Raw genomic sequence first — 16,648 nt, forward strand, 5'->3', positions numbered from 1 at the left:
ACACACACACTACACACTCACTACTACACTCTACACTCACACACACACACACACACACACACACACACATACACACCACACATACACATACATACACACATACACACACACACTTACACTACACTCACTACACTCATATATATATATATAGATGAGTGAGAGATAGTGAGTGTGAGTGATAGATATAGATTATAGATCACTCACACTCCCCAACCAAACCCTCACCCTACCCCGCATCGATGACCTCACCCACTTCAACCATCTTCAACCCCCAAACAGCCCTATTAACCCAAGAAACGCACAAATTTAAGAGAGCAAAAGGTGTTATCCCTGAACTGATTTTGCGGGGGGTATAAGGCTGATCGACGACGGTTTTTCACTGCAAAAGGACACCAAAAATAGGCTGAATGTGGGCTGCTGCCGCGGGCTGTTGTTGCCGGTTTTGGGAAGTAACCACCGAGAACCAATGGTGGTTCTCAAGCGCACGAACTCAGGAACCACAAAGGAGAGGAAGATCGAATATTTGCTTGAAGAATTTCATTATAACTCTGCCATTTTTAGAGGGAATGACGAGAGAAGGAGGAAGGTGAGGGTTCTTGAGATTTTGATGTGTTTAATAGAGTGTGGTTTTACGGGGTTATTCAAATGAGAGAGAGAAGGAAGAAGGGTTTGGGGTATTTTATTATTATTTTTTTTAATCAAATTAAAAGAAAAGGAAAAGAGTAAAGAAATTAAATTGAACATGTTTTATGTTATGTATATTTAAGGTCATTCTCGTACTTACAATTCTCTTAAATTTACTCGTTTTAAATTATTAATTTCTGGAATGTTACAGGTAGGGATAATCCAAAGGGGACCCAGAGATTATTATTATAATTTTGGGCCCATGGCAATATGTACAGTAATGGTCACCATAGGAAAATGCATACTCTTTACTTCCGTTAAGTTGCCAGACAAAGTCTTAGTCAGAGGTTGTCTTGGTATTAGCTCTCCTATGTGTATTCCTCTAAAACATTGGATATTTTAAGCGACCTGCTAGTTCAGGCAACGTCTTAATACGGGGAAATTTGGAGATAAGAAGTATTGATATATAAAATAAGGTAACTTAGAGCCTTGGCATGTTAAGATGAACTATGATTGGTATATTATTTGTTCATTGTTTGTGCTTCTATCTCTAATGTGCACTTTGTTGCTTATGCCTATGATGATGCTGTCTTATTGACGACTAGCAGAATGTGGATAGTGCGGAAATGAGTGAATGCGGAGGACCATATAGGTCAATGAATAAATTTCTATATATAAGAGTATGATGGTTTGAACTAAGTCTTTACTCGCTGGTTCAATAATGCCTTATATAGGTTCTCGATGTGCAATAAACTAGATTGTTTACCTTTTCTTTTATGGTGCTAATCTATTATATAAACTCTAGTATTATCTCTCAGCAAAACGTACGAAAATGGATGGAACGATTATTATTATGTATGTATTCTGGTCAGATTTACTCGAATTATTACAGATTAATAATAATAATAATAATAATAATAATAATAATAATAATAATAATAATAATAATAATAAAGCGTGCTACTTGACATGGGTCAAGCGGCACATTTTTAGGCAAATCTAATTTAAAAAAAAATTACTAAAGGAAATTCAAATACAAACTTAAAATCAACACTTAAGTGGTAATTTACGGATCGAAGTCATAGTCCATATTTTTCAATGTTTAATTTTAATTAAGCACGTGCATTTTTTAAAAAGAAATTAGAGAGATAAAAACATGAAATAAATTAAAGACATTTTACAAATTTTAATTTTAAAAAATAGCAACCTAATAAAAAAGCAACAAATATTAACCCAGTATCGAAAGTGATCTGATACAAAAATGACCGGACCAAAATTAATAGGACGTATAACCTGTTTGACCGACCGTTTTTCCAGGTCTAAGAGCATCAATAATGATGATCTAATTCAAGGTCACATGACCAAACTATAAGGAAAATAATAATAATGGTAATCTAATATTAGGTGGATTGGGAAAAAGGTTGGGTAAAATGGTCTTCAAGTGACCCATTCTAGTGAACGGTCACCCTATTGGTTTTCAAAATTCTTCGCCACGTGTCGCGTTTCCATTGGCCGTTGAAAATTGACAGCCCTGCCCCTGCATGCCTCTGACACGCGTGCAGCAGCAAGGCAGTTGGCAGTTTTTGATTGGGTGCGAAAAAATACCCGTTTTTTTGCCTTTAACGGCTATTTTCGTATTTAAATAATTTTTTTTAAAAAAAATTTTGCCTATGGTCATATTTTTTTGAGATCTATAAAATGAGACCCATATTGATATTTTTTGACATAATTTTATTTTTATATATTTTGTTCTTATTTTCCTACTTTTTTGGTTAAAAAAATAACAAAGTAATCATTTCAAAAATCCCAAAAAAATATGGATTCAAATAACCCAAATTATGGAAGAAATCCATGTAAAAAAACCAAGAAAAAAAATCTTCTATCATTAAAATTCTCAAATTCAGTATCAAAATCCTTCGTTCAATCCTCCATTTTCTCAAAATACTTCAAATTCTTCTTACTATATTCCTCAAAATATCCCAAATTCATCTTATTATATTCCTCAAAATACCCAAAATTCTCAAACTATGTTTCACCACCATCATCAATCTCACAATGTCAACTCTAATATTGATATCTATTCAACTCCAATAAGGGGTGAAAGTTTAGACGAAAATGAGATGATGATGATGATGATGATGATGATGATGATGAAAATGAAGGAAATGATCAAGATGATCAATATGGTGAAGATGGAGGATATTCTGTTCATCATGTTGATGCTAGTCTTTACACCCAACCATCATTTCAAGATCTAGTTTCACAATTTGGTTCATCACCGAGCTTCACTCAATTGGTTCAACCATCTCAACAACTACCTAATAATAATGATGAAGTCCCTATACCTTCAAAGAAAAGTTGGGATTTGATTGAAGATATTGCTCTCATATATTCAGTCATGAACACAAATACAGATCCAATTGTGAGCACCAACCAAAAGATAAGAGTGAGGTGGCAGAAAGTTAAGGAAGCTTATGAAGCAGTGAGGATGGAACGACCCCATCTGATCCCACAAAGAACCGCCGACATGCTTAAATGTCGTTGGGGTAGAGTTGCTCCAGCATGTTTGAAGTGGTCTGGAAGTTATGATGAGGCTCTTAGGAGGAAGAAGAGTGGCACGACAGACGAAGATGTGCTTAAAGAAGCGCATTTAATCCATCAAAGAAAACACGGTAACTTTAACTTGATTCAACAATGGAAAATTTTAAGAAAGTATAACAAGTGGAAGCAAGTGGTAAAAACTAATCAAAAAAAAATAATTGGATCAACAACCAACTGGTGATGTTAGTAGTAAAAGTAGTGGGAAAAGATCAAGGACGGAAGAAGATTCTAAAACACCAACAAGTGAACCTCAAGGAGGATCATCCACTTGCCCCGAGGGTGTGAAGAAGGCTAAGGCTCGCATGACTGGGAAAATGGTTGCAGATCAATCAATTCTAGCTTTGAGTGCATTTGGAGAGAGTCTTCGACTTAATTCAGAAATAATGAAAGAGAAGACAGAATTTCAAAAACAAAAAGAAGCCCGAAAACAAAAACAACTTCAACTGGAAGAATATTGAATGAATTGGAAGATCTATGAATCATTAAGCAAAAAGGAAACTCTTCAGCCATAGGAAGTTGATATGATGGTTCAACTTGGACAATACCTTCAGAATTACAATCGTCAGTAGATATTTTAATTATGTAATGTCTTAATTATGTTTTAATTATGTATTGTTTTTAATTTTAGTTTTTTAATTTGTGTATTTATTTTATGTATGTGCATTGTAATATTTATTTGAAGTTAACGAATTTTTCTTAAATATTAAAAAATATTTATTAAAAATTAAATTTATATTTTTTATTTATTAAAAAATATTATTTTTATTAAAAGAATAATTTTTTTTTAATTATAAAATAGTAGATCTATTTTAATCAAATAAAAAATTATATTAACTTTGTAAGTGAAAATATTATTATAAAAAAATAAAGATAAATGTTAGATAAATTAAGGGAGAGAAATTATAATGGAGTAGAAAAAAAGTAAGAAAGAGAGGATAATAATCTTTTAGAAAAGATCATTATTAATAAAATTAGGTTAAAAAATAAAATTTAAAAAAATTAAAAAATTAAAAAATAGTAAGATAACTTTTTTTTTTTTGGGTGATGAGTAAGGATGATCTAACGCCCTACTTTTTTGCCGATTAAATCACCCATCTAATCCAGAAGTTCCACCGAATCCAGAAATTCCACACCACCTAATCTGACCGTCACTTAATCTGATTCAAACATGCCCGTTTTCAAAACCCCCTTCAATGGCTACTCTGTTAAATTCAGCCCTTTCTACGAACATCGTTTAGCAGTTGCTACTTCCCAAAACTTCGGCATCCTTGGCAATGGCCGACTACACATCCTCGATCTTTCCCCAACTCCATCTCCTTCTCCCATCTCTGAACTCACCTTCTTCGACACAGCCGATGGAATTTACGATATTTCTTGGTCTGAATCTCACGATAATCTCATTGTTGCCGCCATTGCTGATGGTTCTCTTAAACTCTATGATCTCTCTTTACCTCCTCCTCAAAACCCATCTCGTTCTTTATCTGAACATACTCGCGAAGTTCACTCCGTTGATTGGAACCCAACTCGTAGAGACTCCTTTATCTCTGGTTCTTGGGATGATACCATCAAGCTTTGGACGATTGATCGGCCCACAAGTGTAAGAACCTTTAAGGAGCACGCTTATTGCGTTTACTCCACCGCATGGAATCCCCGTCACGCCGATGTTTTCGCTTCGGCTTCTGGGGATTGCACGGTCCGTGTTTGGGATGTGCGTGAACCCGGGTCGACTATGATTATTCCTGGGCATGAGCATGAAATATTATCTTGTGATTGGAACAAGTATGATGAGTGTTTGCTTGTTACCGGCTCGGTTGATAAAACGGTTCGAGTTTGGGATGTGAGGAGTTATCGGACTCCGATTGCCGTTCTTGCTGGACATGGATATGCCGTGCGGAAGGTTAAATGTTCACCGCATAATAGGAATATGGTTATGAGTTGCTCTTATGATATGACTGTTTGTATGTGGGATTTTATGGTGGAAGATGCTTTGATTGGTAAGTATGATCATCATAGTGAATTTGCAGTTGGGATTGATATGAGTGTTCTTGTTGAGGGATTATTGGCAAGTACTGGTTGGGATGAAATGGTTTATGTTTGGCAACATGGGACTGATCCTAGAGCTAGTTAGCAAAATTTTCTACCTTCAATTTCTGGGTTTGAGGTATGTTGTAATTTAGATGTTTGAGTTATTGAATTCATTATAATAGAATGTTGATATATCCAATAAACGTATCCTGCACTACCTTTAATGTAATTGGTATAAGCTGAGTATGGTCTCACCCCTCCTACATTTGGTTGTCATGATATGCGAGTAATGTACTTTTTGGTTGTTTGGGAAATGACAGCTTAATACTACTATATTGCTCATTATGATTTACAGTTGTTGCTATATACTTGAAGAATTATGTTTCACTTGGTGAGAATAAAGAGCTTCTTGACTAGTTTGACCTTTGATAATAGTGTGATTGGTGGGGAGTTCTTAAAAATAAAAGAATTTGAAGAAAAAGAGATTTGAAGATTATTATCAATATATAAGCGAGATAAAGATAAAATATTAGAGAAATTCTAGGAATATATAATACATTAGAAAAAGAACAGTTGAAATAGAAAGGTTAAGAGACATAGAACTGATATGAGTAATTTGAAGGGAGAACCATCACCAATAATGAGCTCTTCATTACCAGTGTATGGATCATGAAGAGAAAGAGCGGTAAGATCATTAGTCACATGGTGAGAAGCTCCCCTGTCTGATAACCAAGAAAAATCTATGGTTGGGGAAGTAGCCATGGTAATGGTATCAGCTTTACAATAATGCTGATGTATCCAGTTAACTTATGTGCTACACTACTTTTATGCATTCGTGATTCACACCTCTTTAGATTGTCCATTTGTTCTCTTCAATAATGCCCTGTATATGGATTGCTATGATATTTAAGAAATGCACTTCTTGATTGTTTCACAAATGATCGCTTAGTACTACCGTGAAAGTTAATCAAAACTGAGTAATATATTGCTGATTATGATGAACAATTGCTGTTTTAAATCTGGAAGACTTTGTTTGAGTATAGTTTTGTAATTCTACATCCTTACTTTCCTTGCCTTCTCACAAGTTATCACGTTGTTAGAAACAAGGGTCAAGAAACTTGGATATAGCACATTTCTCACATGAGAATACTGGTATTTCATTTATGCCCCTCTTGGGACATAGGTCAAATATTTTATTGCTAGAACAGGACTTGATAGAATTTCAAATGGAAGTAAAAGAACCATGGCACGCAATTGATGTATGATAATTTTGTATTGAAATAGGCCAAGTTTCTAAGAGAAAAAAAAAATAAAGAGCATTTCAACTCTTTCATAGTTTAGCTTTCTACTTATCATAAATACCCCATTGTAAAGGTTAGTATGATGGAGCATTTCTCTTGCCATGAAAATTTGTCTTGGTAGCTTATATGTTTTGATGTTTTTTTGTTCCAGCATCTTCATGTTTCTTGATTTTTATGGAAGATGTTAGGATATCGAATTGATAGTGTTTAATAAGGTAATGAAAGAAAATCAGAGTGTTCTTAGTAATATGCAACTTAATCACTAAGTTTTCATGAATAACAACGATTGATATTTTAGTTTAAAACGATTGTTATAATTTAGAGATAATGTAAAAACATAAAGATCTTAGATACATGAGAATAGTTGACGTAAAGAAGCATATAGAGAATCAAGGCGGTTCTTTCATATTTAAGCTAAAGATAAGAACTTCTCTTAACAATAATATCGATTATTGTTAAATTATTTATGAACTTCCTCTTAACAATGACGTAAAATAGTTTTACAGTTTCTCTCATTATGACATTTTTGTAGACATAAAAAAGTAATTGTTATTAAACTTAGTTCTGGTCAGTGTGTGGCGTGGTGTTGGCTTGCCTGCCCTTTTTTTTATACTTGCCTGGTGGTGTACTGGGTTTTTGGCTTGGTGGCTTGTCGTTTGGCCTGGGCCTTCTGGCTGTGTGTCCGCTGACCCTTTTGGCCGTAGGCTTTGAGTCTGCTGTGCTATGGGACTGGGTTGTTTTCTGTTGTTGCGTGCTGTTTGGCCTTTGTAGTGGCATCTGCTGCTGAGTCTACTGGTGCGCCTGGTCCTGCTGAGGCCTGTTTCTCCTGGGCTAAGCTCTAATCCTGTGGCTGATTGTGTTGGGCCTGCCGCTAATTTGTGGGTGTGGCCGTGGTGCTGGGCTCTTGTGTTTTTTGGCCTGTTTTGATGCTACATGGTTGGTTCAGTGGTGTTGGACTGGGTGGGGTGTCTGTCCATAGCCTTGGCCTGCTGGCTAGGCGTCTATCTTGGGTCTTGTTGCTGGTTTCAGGTGTCGATTGGGTTAAGGGCTGATGTAGTTCTCCTAGTGCTGGGTGGCCTCAATAAACATGTGAACCCTTTTAACAAGATATGTCATCCTTTTCATGAGATATGTACTCCTTAGCCCGTATGTATTGTTTGAATCAACTTAGTTGTTTTGGACTTGTCTTTCTAAATACTTCTATTGCACTACTAGAATGATTTTGTAGCAATGACATCACGTTTATAGTAAGACTTTACTCCTGATTTATTGGGTATAGTGTGATTTTTACTTGCGAGGTAGACAGTGGTGGATCTCGGGTTCAAACCCCCTGGGGGCACGAACATATGTATGAAATTTTGCGGAAATTTTAGCAGAATTTCGTATATATAAAATGAACAATCAAAATTTTTTCTATTCCTCAAAATGACCTGTACAAGCAAAATTCTAAAGCTTATGATAAAACAAAGCCTAACAAAATGAAATACATAGTCCAACAAAATGAAACATAAAGTAACAAAATGATAAATCTACTACAATTGTTCTCGTGTAGTTTTCATATTTTGGAATTGCTGTATAATAGCATTAATACTAACATCCGCAAATAAATTCTTCTCTGAAAGTAACTAAGATATCATTCAACAATTGTTTTCCCATACTATTCGCACTCTACTTTTAATGTGATTCGTGTCGGAAAATGTTTTTGCTGCTGAAAAACATTTAGATGTTTACTTGTTGCTGAAATTAGTCTTGCTTTTTCTCGTGTTTCAGCAGCAAGAACATCCCGAGAGATTGAAGCATTATGTGTTAGGATGAATTTAAGTATACATATTAAATACGATTAGGACTAATATGGAGATAGAAAGAAGTGTATCTTTATCCCCTTTTTAATCTTGAGGTTAAGTCTATTCAAACTCTATAAATTCTATTTAGCAGAAATCAACAAGTAGAACTGAGACATAACCCAAGGACATACTATTATAAGAAATTATATTATGAATTAATTATATTTTCTAATTATCATCTTACTAAGATTTGATAATGTTAAATTAGTAATTTAATGGTTTAGGAACAAAAACTAAAAGATTGGCAATTTTTCTTTCCTTCTTACAAAAGACACAAATTCTTGTGAGAGACGATCTCTTTAAGAGGCCGACTCATAAAAGAAAATGTAGAGTAAGTTACTCGGTGGGCACTAAGGATATTGTAAGTAACCCTTTAAGATGTTAGAAGTATTGTGTTATATATTGTAAGTAGGCATTAAGGATACAGTAAGTAGTCTTTTAAGCATGGTGTAAGTATGCGTTAAAGATACTGCAAGTAGACATTAAAGGATAATGTAATAAGTAGGCATTAAAAGATAATGTAATAAGTAGGCATTAAGGATATGGTAAGTAGGCATTAAGGATACGATAAGTAGGCATTAACGATGATGTAAGTAGGCATTAAGAATATTGTAAGCAGGAATTAATTATACGGTAAGTAGGCATTTAGGATGATGTAAGTAGGCATTAATCTTTAATTGGTTGGGCCTGAGAGACGTACCATAAACAAAAAATTCTAATAAATACTAAATGACCTTATTTAATCTCTTAACTTTGAGGATAGAAATGGTGAAGGGTGAGCATGGATAAATCTCCTTAAACCCCCTAAGATCTAATCACTTTCGTGCAAGTTTCACTCAACCAAGTATCAACTTCAAATTCTTCTCCCTCCCTTGTGAAGACACCATTTCTAGCAGGTAAGGAAGTCGTCTTTCTTCCTTCTTTTTCTCTTAATCCTTCTTATTAAAATTCATATATGTTCCTTCTTGTTTGTAGGAGATATAAGAATTGTTCTTTTGTTGAAGCTTCTTGTTCCAAAATACATGTTTTATCATCTTTGAACTAAATATGTTTTAAGTGCTATTGTATTTATGATTTGAACTAATGCACCTTGATTTCCTTACTTCTTACTATAATATATGTATATAATAAAACTTCAGAATATATATGTTTATTATCTTGCCTTATAAAACCTATAAATCATCATCTTGAAGTTTTTTTATGAAACATATGTTATGCATTTTGTACATGAACAGTCTTGTTTTACTTTACATACTAGAAGATGTATCTTATGATTTTAAAAACATTACTTTATTTATGAAATTTTTTTTAGTACATTTGTACTTCGTGCATTGCATAAGTTTTTATACTAATTCTATATAGTTTACTTGTATAGGTGCCCGCACAATGTATATATATAATAATATTTCGATTTATATAATTAAACTGAAAAGTTAAAAATTACACTAATATTTAATACTCCCTCCTATGCAGCTTAAGAGTCACATTTGACTTTTCACGGATTTTAAGGAGAGTTAAAATGGGACCCTAAGGGTAGAAATGAGAGTGGTATTATGGGTTTTTAATGTAAGAATTAAGGAATTAATGATTTCCACCAACTTCAACCATTTTTCTAGCCCAATTTAAAAGATATTTTGGCACCAAAAGTTTGATTTTTTTTTTTCAGTTCAAGATCAAAATTACATCGATCGTCTAATTAAGTCCAAAATTAAATAATTAAGTCCTACATTTACAATAATTTTTGGAAATTACATAAATTGAATTTGAGTATTAAAGAAAATCAAATACATCAGTTACGGTATCTTAGATAGCATTCTCAATTCTTCAACAACTTCGGTGTAGTTGCAGTCGTTACTGATCATGTAAGTGCGGATTTTTTTGCGATCATTGACTTCAGATTTCCAAATTATAAAAAATGACGCATTAACAATTTCTTAAATAGCCACCAAATTGTAAACAACCAAATTTTCAAATTGAAAAAATTCATCACATTGACCAAATTTATTTTAAACCCCAAATTAAAATGTCCAATAGTAAGAAAATCAGATTCTGCTGCCAATGCAAGAAAACCAAATTAATGTCTGGCGTCATTTATTCAATAAAAATTTCAAAGCACACAGCAAAATGAAAACGGGAGTGGCAAAAATTTCCATAAATGGGTATAGGCGCCAAAAATGAAATGTAAAACAATAAAAATTATCAATCATTACATGAAAAAACAGAAACAGTAAATAAGCCAAACAAAAGTCATTTATTACACAACCATCTAAAAAAAATGGCTCATTCAAAAAACTTATGTATTCAACAAAGAACACAAATAATGCAGAAGTTGTTGTCTGCATTAAATAAGAAGGGCAAACTAGTGCTAGGCACAATCAATGCACTTGCGGGCTGCGGCTGAGTTTCAAGTGTGTTGGAAAACAATCACATGTTTGTGGAATGAAGTGAAGAAGCAGATCACGAATAACAACACAGTGATTAACCTCAACAGCAAGAGAGTGGGCAGAGATGCGGCAAACAAAATCAAATTCGATGAAGAAAAGTTTAAGGCCATTAAATATGAACTCAAGTTTACTCAGCATTCAGTAGCAAAGCAGATGGAGGTGTCACAAACAACGGTGTGTTGGTGGAAGAAGAACAAAGTCATAAGAAAGCACACAAACGCAATCAAACCGACTTTGAATGAAAACAACAAGCTACACAGGTTAAGCTTTGCATTATCTAAATGTGAATATGATGAACAAAATGATGCATTCAAGTTTAAGACATATACTAATGTTGTTCACATAGTTGAAAAACATTTCTATCTAACCCGAGAGACACAAACTTATTATTACCTAGCTCCGGGTGAAGTAGAACCACATAGAGAGTGTCAATCTAAGAGGTTTATTCCCAAATCATATTCATGTGTGTTGTCACGAAGCCAATATTTACAACTAATGGTGATGTCTTTTTGATGGTAAGATAGGAATATGTCCATTTATTACACAGGAGCCAGCAAAAAGAACCTCGAAGAACAGGAAGAGGGGAGGGTTGCAAACAAAGCCAATACAGTCAATTACGAAATAGCTCATTAGAGCAATGCTTATAACTAATGTGTTATCATATGGATAATGTGAACCCACATATAGCACATAATGACAGAGAATTTTTGGAGGAGGCTATGAAAGATGGATTTTATATACAGTTAGTGCAACAACCTCTGAATTCCACTGACATGAATGTACTAGATCTAAGTTTTTTTAGATCAATTCAAGCTTTGCAATATCAAAAAGCTGCTTACAATGTACACAATTAGTTAGGGCTGTGAATATTGCATTTCAGAATCTAAGTCCATGATGTTTAAGGTTTGTATTCATCACTTTACAAGCTTGTATGATAGAGGTCATGAAAAGGCAAGGGGGATTTGACTATCACATTCCTCACATGAACAAAACAAAGGCAGTAAGGGAAGAGATTTTACCAGATTACCTAAGTATTGAAAAACTATTGGTTGTTGATTCACTTCAACATTTATTCACAAAGCTAAGTATAGATAAAATGAATCAGCTTGTGGAACTAATTGGCTATGCAGGGGGGATTGATCAAGGGACTATGCAAGTCAATGGCAATGTTGACATTAGAATGTACAATTATCAGAAAACAGCAACAACCAATTTCAACCATAGCTTCATTAATTTTGGGAGCAACAAAGCAAATGAATAACAACACAACTTCATTATTTCAACAAGAGTAACAGAAACCAGCATATGAACAACAAAACAGCAACCAACGCATATTTTTGGGACACACAGTAAAGCAACAACAACACAGAATAGCAGCCAACACAACGTTAACCAACACAGCAACATGTTTCAAATGTAAATTCCTTTTGACTTTGGACATATTTTTAGAATCTTTAACATGGGATGTTTCAGATGCAAACAACAAAAATTTTATGTTGTTTTCAATGAAACATTTGTATTCAAATATTCATTAATGAAAAAATTAGTTGTTTCAGTACTCTCAGGTAAACTTATTATTTTTTTGAAATCATTGAGTGGAAAATGGAACATCTTTGTGCTTAAAACGTTGGAAAACATTCCAACCTCCATTTGATCGATTTATGGTGGCAAAAAATTGCTCTCACTTACAGATCACAGAGCAATGAAATAAAATGCATACAAAAACGTTTAAATTAAAAATCATCATCAGCCAATATCAACAAGCACCAACACGAACAGAAACTCACTTGAGAAAGAACCAAGCTTATCAAGCCAATCTTCTTCTTCACAATTAGTATTCGAAAAAACAGCATCAATGGAAGAATATTCACGATCAGGATACATATCAGGCTCAGGTGTGTAAATGGGTTCACCTTCAGAGTCAAGTTCTCTTCCCCACTTAGGATCAGTCTCAACAAAAGTTGAGTCATCATAGTAATCAAAAGACTCTTCCTCAAACGATTTCAGTCCAGATCTAGGGTTTCCATCATCGAACCCCATAAATTCAATCTTAGAAGGCGATTTGTAAGAGGATTTGGGGATTCTCAGAAGTAAAGAAGTAGGCGAGTTAGGGTTTTTCATGGTGAGTTAATTGTCGAGTTAGGGTTCTTCAGGGGTGAGTTTAATGGCAGTTGAGGGTTCTTCAGGGGGGATTTAAAAGGCGAACTAGAGTTTGCCATGAGAAGAACAGAAAAGAAATTAAAGAAGAGGGAGAAAACACAACCCAGATCTAGGGTTATCAGAGAAGAACACGAAAGAAATTAAGGAAGATGGTGAAGCATCAACCCATAACTAGGGTTCTTAAAGGGTAGAATACGAAAACAGCAAGAGGAATAGGGATGGGTAGGGTTTTAGGGTTAAAAAGGGAGGGAATGTTTAATGGGTGGGTATGTTAATTAGGTTTTAGATATGTTGATTAATTAAAATGGAGGAAAATTAGTATGGGTAATGGAGGGTATAATTGAAAATAGGATAAAGCTACTAATAGCATAAAAGTCAAAAACTCATACCAAAAAAGAAATGGGACAATTAACGTGACTTGACCATAAAAGGAAATGAGGCACATAAATTGAATAGGAGGGAGTATTACATTGTAAATGAAATAAAAAATAAACTTTATCATATAGTCATTTACGAAGAAGTTATATTATCAAAAAGCAATATAGTAACGTCTAAATCATTTGTTTTTGAATGCTTATATTAGAAGATTTTAACAATATAAGTTTATATTTCTAATGCATGCACAAAAATCTTTTTTTCAATCTCTAATTTTTATTTAAGTACACATGTAATACACAAATAGATTAGTTTTATTAAAGCAAAAAAATATTAAATGATTATAAATAGTTATCAATTAAACACATAATAAAGTATGCATTTGAACTTTCCATATAAATTCATTTTGATGAAATTAATTCAACTTAATATTCATTTATCTAAAAAACGTGTATTAAATAATTTATTTTGTAGTTGCCTAATTGATATTGTTAATGAGATTCTTGTTTATTTCACCTTATTTACCAAACAAAAATACAAAATAGTATTTGTTTTGAGATAAATAGTGCATAAATAGTTTTTATACTTAGCATCAAAATATTAATCTCATTTTAAGATTTAATTACATATAAAATTAGAAGTAACATGTTAAAATATTAATACTTTATTCTTTTATCCTAATATGTGTCAATTACTTTTTTTATTTTATCTTTCTTAATCAAAATCTCAATATAAAAATAACAATACACTATGCATTAATCTCAATATAAATTCATTCTAAAAAAAAATTTAATCTACATGTTTGTTTTGTATATCTCAACTTTAATTCTAAATCAATGATAGTATAACATACTAATATAATTTTTTTAATTACTACTAATTGGTAGTGAAATTAAATTATCTAATTGCTAATATTGTTTTTTAATTTGCTAAAATATAACATTTATCATTATTACACTAACAATTTAGATATCAAAATCATAATTTTAGTTATCTACTTATTGATATTAAGTTAGTCAATATCATAAGTGTTGTTCATTTTTTTTATTTTAAATTATTAATTAATTTTAAAAGTAAAATACATATCTTAACTTCCTTAATTATTATATCAAATCAACCATAAATTCAAATATGAATTAGTTAATTTGTGATTGGTTGTGGAACATTGATGATGGAGGTACGGTAACACATTGATGGATTGAATTAGGAACTATGAGTTCAGAGAAAGGTTATATCAACCATGAGTTTATATCAAATCAACTATAAATTCAAATATATTGAGATGGTTTGGACATGTGCGTAGAATGACTTTTAACGCCCCTGTGAGGAGGATAGACAACATCATAATAGAGGGTAAGAGAAGCCGAGGGAAACCTAGGAGAACATTGGAGGAGCAAATAAAAGTAGATTTGCATGAATTACACCTCTTTGAGGACATGATCAGGGATAACAGTAGTTGGAGGCGCCTGATTCATGTTTCAGACTACTAATTCCCTTGCATTTGCCTGTTGGTGTTCTTGTTCTCTGGCTTTTTCTCGTTTGTTTTATTATTATTATTATTATTATTATTATTATTATTATTATTATTATTATTATTATTAGTAGTAGTAGTAGTAGTAGTAGTATTATTATTATTCAGATGCAGGCTTATGGAGGTGGCTTCAACTTCACCTAGCTTTTTTCGTTGCAGGGACTTTTCTTGTTTTCCCTCGAGTTGAGGGACTTTTTGGCCGTGCTCTCCTTTCTGGAATTCTGGGTATGAGTTGCCACCGTCCTTCCCTTCCAGATCCTGCTTATGGTTTTTCTATGGGCGGGATACACTGAGTATGATGATTTGATTGATTTTTATATTCTTTTGAATTGATGATTGATTTCATTATATTAATTCAATTTGTCATTTTTATTACTTAATTTACTATTTGTATATTATATACTAATTAAATAATATAAACTTATGATAATCTTTATATTATTATATTCTTTCAAAAGTTAGAGCCAATTACGTTAAAATATTTGTGCACGTAATTTATTGATCTTATTTCTCATCTTAATACAAAATATTAAGTCAAAATTTTTACTATATAATTTATTTTCTTAACTGTTGTTATATGTTTCAATTTATTTATTTACCATTTTTAGTCATATAATTATTAAATAAAAAGTAATTAATATGTCATGTAATTATTTCTCATCCAATAATATTTTTCCATTCGTCATGCCTCCTTAGTGGATGATACATGAATTTTTCAACATCTTTAAAGTATTGTATGATTTTTAGTCATACAACTAAATCAAAATTAATCAATATGTTGGTAGTCATTTCTAATTCAATAATATTCTTCCATTTGTCATGCCTCCTTAGAGGATGACAATTGAAATTTTCCATAATTTTTATAGTATTAATATTATTTGATATGATATAATTTTTAGTCATGCAATTAATAAATAAAAAGTAATCAATATGCTATGTAGTCATTTCTTATCCAATAATATTTTTTCATTTGTTATGCCTCTTTAGAGGATGACACTTGAATTTTTCAACATCTTTATAGTATTGTCTGATTTTTAGTCATCCAACTACTAAATAAAAATAATCTAATATGTCAGGTAGTCATTTCTCATCCAATAAAATTATTTCATTTGTCATACCTCCTTAGAGGGCGGCACTTGAAATTTTTTAACATTTGTATAGTATTATACTAGCTAGATACCCAATGCACGATTTTTATGAAAACTAAAATTTATGAAAACTTGTGCCAGAATTTGATCCATAATTATTTACCCCTTGTAAATTCAATTAATGAAGTAAAAATAAAAACATCCTTTAAAATATTAGATAAATTAGGTTGTAATGTGAAAACTTTAAATAATTAAAAGATAATAAATATTTTGAATGATCTTATTAGGTAATAATTTTTTTGATATAATAGAATAATTTCAAATAATTGGGTATAATGTAAATATTTTTGTAAGTAAATAAATTAAACATATGAGAAAAAACACATATATCTAATATTGCCGGTAACAATTAAATCTTTGATTTAAAAAATCTTTTTGATTTACAGAAAATATATACAAACTATATGAGAAAAACCACATATATTAAATATTTCCAGTAACAATTAAATATTTAATTTACAAAATCTTTTTCATTTACAAAATTTATTAATAAATAATATTGACCAAAAGCCATTGTGGGTTGTTTAAACAAAACACTGTGGGTTTATTTTGATTGATTTGATGACTCTATCAGACTATTACTAAATGTTGGGTC

General features: G+C 32.1%; 2 protein-coding genes across 2 annotated transcripts; both read left to right on the forward strand.

Annotated features, from left to right (window-relative positions):
• The first annotated feature begins 1,885 nt into the window (after positions 1 to 1,885).
• LOC130805524 (uncharacterized) lies at positions 1,886 to 3,794 on the forward strand. The gene is made up of 3 exons (XM_057670296.1): positions 1,886 to 1,976; positions 2,787 to 3,358; positions 3,738 to 3,794. Exons 1-3 carry the CDS (start codon positions 1,886 to 1,888, stop codon positions 3,792 to 3,794), a joined length of 720 nt encoding a protein of 239 aa, XP_057526279.1.
• A 485-nt stretch (positions 3,795 to 4,279) lies between these two features.
• On the forward strand, positions 4,280 to 5,602 carry LOC130802985 (peroxisome biogenesis protein 7). The gene has a single exon (XM_057667128.1). The coding sequence runs from the start codon at positions 4,394 to 4,396 to the stop codon at positions 5,351 to 5,353; it is 960 nt and encodes a 319-aa protein (XP_057523111.1). The 5' UTR covers positions 4,280 to 4,393; the 3' UTR covers positions 5,354 to 5,602.
• The last annotated feature ends 11,046 nt before the right edge of the window (positions 5,603 to 16,648 follow it).

Source organism: Amaranthus tricolor, chromosome 2 (genome assembly GCF_026212465.1).
Source record: "Amaranthus tricolor cultivar Red isolate AtriRed21 chromosome 2, ASM2621246v1, whole genome shotgun sequence".
Lineage (NCBI taxonomy): Eukaryota > Viridiplantae > Streptophyta > Magnoliopsida > Caryophyllales > Amaranthaceae > Amaranthus > Amaranthus tricolor.

Bases quoted from the DNA above. Each gene is read 5' to 3' on its own strand.
- LOC130805524 (XM_057670296.1), top strand. From the start codon at position 1,886: ATGACCGGACCAAAATTAATAGGACGTATAACCTGTTTGACCGACCGT. The intron at 1,977-2,786 runs GTCACATGACCA...ATGAAAATGAAG, and splicing joins TAATGATGATCTAATTCAAG to GAAATGATCAAGATGATCAA. The intron at 3,359-3,737 runs GTAAAAACTAAT...CTTCAGCCATAG, and splicing joins ATAACAAGTGGAAGCAAGTG to GAAGTTGATATGATGGTTCA.
- LOC130802985 (XM_057667128.1), top strand. From the start codon at position 4,394: ATGCCCGTTTTCAAAACCCCCTTCAATGGCTACTCTGTTAAATTCAGC.